Source organism: Dromaius novaehollandiae, chromosome 21, assembly GCF_036370855.1.
Source record: "Dromaius novaehollandiae isolate bDroNov1 chromosome 21, bDroNov1.hap1, whole genome shotgun sequence".
Lineage (NCBI taxonomy): Eukaryota > Metazoa > Chordata > Aves > Casuariiformes > Dromaiidae > Dromaius > Dromaius novaehollandiae.
The window spans coordinates 8,654,788-8,660,601 of NC_088118.1; the positions used below are offsets into that span (position 1 = coordinate 8,654,788).

Genomic DNA, 5,814 nt, shown 5'->3' on the forward strand with positions numbered 1-5,814 from the left:
TTAGGAGGAGCGTTTACGCACTCACAAAATGTACAGCGTCGCCTTTCAGCTTTTGAAGAATACTCACATTTTTTGTTGGACAGATGCTGGGGCTTTTTCTGCAGGGCAGCGCTGTTTTCAAGCCTGGGAGCTTCGGCTTATTCATCTTTAAAGTCCTGGTAGCGCATTTCGGGACTGGCAGGAGAGGGCCGGAAAGACCAGGCCATTTCTTTTATTTGTTGTTGAGCGTCTCGAGTTCAAAATGAGAAAGGCAAAAGCTCTAAAAGGAGGAAAAAAAAAATCAATACCGAGCTGTGAGATTTTTGCCCTCGGTTTTGCTGATATTGCCCCCGAACGCAGCTCCGGCCCGGTCCCACGTGGCTGAACTTTGCTTTAACCTCGCAGCAATATCCGCTGCCCGCTCGACTGTTAAAGGCGAAACGGGGCTCGGAGACGCGAGCGACTCTCCCCGCACCCGGCTGCCGCTTGGCCCCTGTAGGAACAACAGAAAAAACAGTATTAAGGGATTTTTAAGATGGTGAAGACGCGAAGGCTGAGCTGTGCCAGTTACAGAGACGACGGAGGAGTGAACGGCCAAAGGGATCCCAAACCATCCCCAACCACACGCCAAAGAGGGTGAAATTCCCCCAAAACACGGCCACCAAGGGAAAAGCGGAAAGTCCTTCCGCGCTTTACGGTGCCGCTGTCACCGCAGCGCTACAAAAGATCACATTCCCGGAGAATAAAGAAAGGCTAAGGCAGGGGTTTCTTAGAGAGTTTTATTAGTCTTAAGCTTACATGAAAAAGGAGGGATAACAAACCAATCCTTGCGGATCCGCTCAGGGCAGCTCATTAAATCAAGTGCAGTACAAAGGAGTCCACGGATTTTATTTCTCCCGTACCCAGAACGAGAGAGGTTGAAAAGACCGTTGCAGCCCGCAGAGCACCACACTTCGCTGGCCGCACTGGCTCTTTCTAAGCGCCGAAAAACAGAAGCGTTCAGCTTTAGCAGAGGCTCCCGTTCGCCTTCCTGTTTTATTGCCATGAATGTGGGATTTCCTCTTCTCGAGGATTTACCTTGCTGCCGAAGGGGGAGAAAAAAAGAAAAATCCCTCAGTTGCTAAAAATTATTAAAAGGGGCAGAGGGAACATTAACCAAAACCAACCCAAACTTTGAATACCCATCGTTCAAGCAGACACGGCTGGATCTTTGATTTCGGCTCCCTTTTTATCTTTGGCATCTCCCTAAAAGCTAAAGCAGAGAAAAATCTAGCTAAAAGCAGAGACAAATTTAGACGAGCATTCGGTGCAGCGCTCTGCAGCTGGCCACCACCTGGAACTACCGAAATCTCATCCTGGAAAGGTTTCTCATCCCGTTTCTGTTCTACAGCTGTTTGGCTCTGATCTCCTTCCAGCCCAGTGACAGTTTTCCATCTCTCTACAGAATGTGCACGTGGAAAATAGGGGTATAAGAGAAAGCGAATTCCTACAGAGGATGCGGAGGCCTCTGCGGATGCCGCCCTGGCGAGGCGGTGCCCGTGCCGGCGCGCGGCGGCTGCTCCCTGCGGATGCTGCTAGCCGGGACGCAGCGGTTTGGCGTACACCGGCTCGGCGATGTGGTAAATCAGGATGAGGAAGAGGCTTCCGAGAAAGACCAGGCTGAGGACGGCGAGGAGGACGTAGCGGCCGATGAAGAAGGTGTCCACGATCTGCGGAGAGCGGAAAACACACAGGTTACGACGTCGGTCTGCTCCGGGGGCCGGAGTCAAAGCGTGCAGCAGCTCTTATGGATCGCCGGACCGAGGACGCCGCCGCGCACCTTCGCCCTGAAAGGAACTGCATCTTTCTTTTCAGAAGGAAGGGAAAAAGAGGGAAAAAAGATGATTAAAAAGAAAAAAAAAGATACAGACTGCAAGCAAGACAAGACAGACATAATAAGAGGAGGCAACCGAAAGGCGGCCGGTTATGAAACCATCCTCTCGGCTCCCGAGACGACCCCGGAGCTTTGCTTACCCCCCAGCTCCGTTCTACAAGATGCATTAGCGCGAGCTCAGCCTTGGTGTTGCTACAGAAAAAGTCTCCTGTGAGCGATCCGTTCGCTGCGTTTCACTTTTTAATAAGCCAATTAGCAGCGTTTCGGTGCGGCGAGCCCAGATCATGTATTATTGATAGTCGGGACAGGTCCAGCCCAATTGAAGATGCTCAAAAAAAGAATAACCTTCCCGTTTCTGTCGGCCTGCCAGACGCAGGCGCTTCCTTGGCGGCCCTTTGAATCGATGCCAACGTTTACAAGAGCGATTCACATCCAAGGCGGAGAAAATACAAAAATAAGGACCTTACTTGTAGCTTTTATGGTACAAATTGACACAAGTCAGTGTCAAGAAGAGTAACAATCCTCTGTGCATTGATAACAGAACGGAGGAAACTGCACCTGAAAGTAAAAAAGACGTAAAACTTTGCATATTCAAAGCCCCAAATGGGAAGATCGGGATGGCAGCTAAACCGGCAACGGCGCAGGCAGCCTGACGGGGTCAGAAATCACGGGATCGCCGCATCCGAACTCTGGCTGACAACACAAACAAGAGGCCGTGGTTATAAAAACACATATGGCTCCACGCTGGAGGACGGCAATAACCTACAAGAAAGCGAGAGGAGCGGTTGCTGGGCTCTAAAACATAACGCGCGCGGAGGCCGGGGAAAGCGAAAGGTGGCCGAATTGGGAAACCAATGGATAACGGCACGTGAGCGAGGGATATTGTTAGGGAAAGCCCAGCCGCTGCCGGCCTCACGCGCTTCTGCTCGGAAAAGGAGGAAAGTGGTGAAAATAAAGCCAAACAAAAGCGCGGCAAGGAGCGGCGGCAGTCGGGCCCTCCCGTGCGGAGGTCCAGGCCCGTCCCCGGGGTGGCCGTTGGGGGACGTCCCCAAGGCAACGGCCCCGTCCTGTGACACCCGAGGTAATGGCCGTCCTTGGGGTGGCCATGAGGGACATCCGTGAGGTGACAGCCGTCCCTGGGAGAACGGCCTGTCCCCTTGGCCTTGGGGACGTCCCTGAGGTAAAGGCTCTCCCTGAGGGCAGCTGGGGACAGCCCTGAGGTAATGTGTGTCCGCCCCCCCATGACCGTTGGGGACCTCCCTGAGGTAACGTGTCCCCCCTGGTGACCACTGGGGACATCCATGAAGCAACGTGTCCCCCCCCCCCCCCCCATGGCCATTGGGGACCTCCCTGAGGTAACGTGTCCCCTCGGTGACCATTGGGACATCCCTGAGGTAACATGTCCCCCCCCCATGACCATTGGGGACCTCCCTGAGGTAACATGTCCCCTCCTATGGCCATTGGGGACCTCCCTGAGGTAATGTGTCCCCCCCATGGCCTTTGGGGACATCCCTGAGGTAACCCCCCCCCATGACTGTTAGAGACATCCCTGAGGTAACATATATCCCCCCCATGACCGTTGGGGACCTCCCTGAGGTAACGTGTCCCCTCGGTGACCATTGGGACATCCCTGAGGTAACATGTGTCCCCCCCATGGCCCTTAGGGACCTCCCTGATGTACCCCCCCCCCAGTGACCGTTGGGGACCTCCCTGAGGTAACGTGTCCCCTCAGTGACCATTGGGACATCCCTGAGGTAACATGTGTCCCCCCCATGGCCATTAGGGACCTCCCTGAGGTACCCCCCCCCCAGTGACCATTGGGGACCTCCCTGAGGTAACATGTGTCCCCCCTCACGACTGTTGGGGACCTCCCTGAGGTAATGTGTCCCCCCATGGCCTTTGGGGACATCCCTGAGGTAACATATGTCCCCCCCATGACCATTGGGGACCTCCCCAAGGTAACATGTGTCCCCCCATGGCCTTTGGGGACATCCCTGAGGTAACCCCCCCCCATGGCCATTAGGGACCTCCCTGAGGTAACATGTCCCCCCCTATGGCCGTTGGGGACCTCCCTGAGGTAATGTGTTCCCCCCATGGCCATTGGGGACCTCCCCGAGGTAACATGTCCCCCCCATGGCCGTTGGGGACCTCCCTGAGGTAACATGTGTCCCCCCCCACGACTGTTGGGGACCTCCCTGAGGTAATGTGTCCCCCCATGGCCTTTGGGGACATCCCTGAGGTAACATGTGTCCCCCCCCACGACTGTTGGGGACCTCCCTGAGGTAACATGTCCCCCCCCCATGACCGCTGGGGACCTCCCCGAGGTCCCGCCCCCCCCCGCAGCCGTCGGGGACCCCCCAAGGTGTCCCCCCCCCCCCCGCCGGGGCGGGCCTCTCACCTGGAGGTCGGCGGGCGGCGCCGGGCGCTCGGCCTCGCGCGGGAAGAGCAGCAGCGCGGCGCTGAGCAGCGCGGCGCCCAGCGGCACCAGCCCCACGGCGAGCCTGCGGCGAGAGGCGGGGGCGCAGCGGCCTCAGCACCGGGCCCGCTCCCCCCTCCCGACCCCCCCCGCCCCCCCAGCCGCCGCCCCTCACCGCGCCGGGCCGGACGCGCGGGCCAGCGCCAGGCAGAGCAGCAGCGCCAGGGCCCAGAGCAGCGCCAGCACCAGCACGCCGGGCCCCACGCCCAGCGCCGGGCCGCCCATGCCGCGCCGCCGCCGCCGCCGCTTCCCCCTAGCAACCGCGCGCGCCGGAAGCGGCGGCGCCAATCAGCGCCGCCCGCCCGCCCGCCCGCCGCTTCGCATTGGCTGCGCCGGGTGGGCGGGGAAGGGGCGCGGCCCGCTGGGGGGGCGGGGCCAAGGGGGTGGGTTTTTTCCCGCGCCGCACGTGGTCGTGGCGCGCCGCGGGGCTCCGCCACCGGCCCCTCTCTGCTCCCGGCCTTACCGGCGGCCCCCGGGCCCTACCGGCGGCAGCTCCCTCCCAGCCCTGCCCCTGCTCTGCTGGGGGCACCACCGTCCTTCGGGCTCCATCGCGATGCTCGCAGGCAGCCCCGCCGGAGGCCCAGGGCCTCGGGGCCGGGCAAAGCAGGCTGGTTGATGCACCAAACCTCTTTTAACGTCAGGACGAGGGAAGTTTCCATTTTCAGCTCGCTCCTGTGCTGGGCGAGAGGTTAAATCCTGTTTCCTTCCAACCACTCTCACACTTCGCCCATCAAATCCTGACCTGAGCTTTATAGTTTCATGGGCGACTTGACATCAGCACTCCTCACTCTTACAGCCATCTTGTCTACCAGTTAACCTGAGAAAAGTAAATACGTTAATATATTCAGCTTTTTTTTTAAAAAATACTTCAATTCCGATGATTCTGTGATTGCATAAAATGTCACGTAACTGCTGTTTAATCGGTGTTTTATTTCTGTCGCCTCTTTCAGTGGGAGGAATAAAATGACAATTAATTATACCGTGCGGCGTCGACCTGCCTTTTCCTGAGCCGGAATAAAGGTTTCGAGCGTGACATCAACCAGTTCAGCAAGCAAAGCACAGACTGTCTCTGACACCTGCCTTGGCTTGGCATGAAGCAGGAACCGGCTGCCAGCATTTTAAAAGCATATGTTTGATAGCAAACTCCTTCCTGCACCGTCTCGCGCCGTTAACCCCGCGAGAGCGGTTTCTTCCCCAGACCCCACCGGTGAAGCCAGTCCTCGCCGCTGCCTGTTTCGCACCCCAGAAACCCGTTTTGGGGACTCATTTCTCGGCAGGGTCAGGGGACGCCTTGACTTTCCGTTTTTTTTTCTGGATTTGGGATCAGATGGAGGTTTGGGAGACTTTTAGCAATTCAGTCGTCTCAGCTGTTCTCTTTTCCCCCCGGCAAAACTTTGGAGCCTCGTTTTCCTGACCTTCCTTTTTTTCGCAGGCTGCTCTTGTCATTTGAGAACCTCCCTGTTTTTCTCTGTTTTCCACTTTCCTT

General features: G+C 57.5%; 1 protein-coding gene across 2 annotated transcripts; it reads right to left on the reverse strand.

The window, feature by feature from the left end:
* Positions 1-744: 744 nt before the first annotated feature.
* On the reverse strand, positions 745-4,642 carry TMEM218 (transmembrane protein 218). Of its 2 annotated transcripts, XR_010392529.1 has the most exons (4): positions 4,444-4,642; positions 4,251-4,353; positions 1,470-1,688; positions 745-1,060 (listed from the first exon to the last, which is right to left on the reverse strand). XR_010392529.1 is itself a non-coding variant. In XM_064524382.1 (3 exons), exons 1-3 carry the CDS (start codon positions 4,551-4,553, stop codon positions 1,554-1,556), a joined length of 348 nt encoding a protein of 115 aa, XP_064380452.1. In that variant the 5' UTR covers positions 4,554-4,642; the 3' UTR covers positions 745-1,553. The 2 variants fall into 2 exon arrangements, 1 of the variants encoding a protein (XP_064380452.1); XM_064524382.1 differs by having other exon boundaries at positions 745-1,688.
* Between the last annotated feature and the right edge of the window lie 1,172 nt (positions 4,643-5,814).

Bases quoted from the DNA above. Each gene is read 5' to 3' on its own strand.
- TMEM218 (XM_064524382.1), bottom strand. From the start codon at position 4,553: ATGGGCGGCCCGGCGCTGGGCGTGGGGCCCGGCGTGCTGGTGCTGGCG. The intron at 4,354-4,443 runs GTGAGGGGCGGC...CTCTCGCCGCAG, and splicing joins CGCGCGTCCGGCCCGGCGCG to GCTCGCCGTGGGGCTGGTGC. The intron at 1,689-4,250 runs GTGAGAGGCCCG...CGCTCTCCGCAG, and splicing joins CGCCGCCCGCCGACCTCCAG to ATCGTGGACACCTTCTTCAT.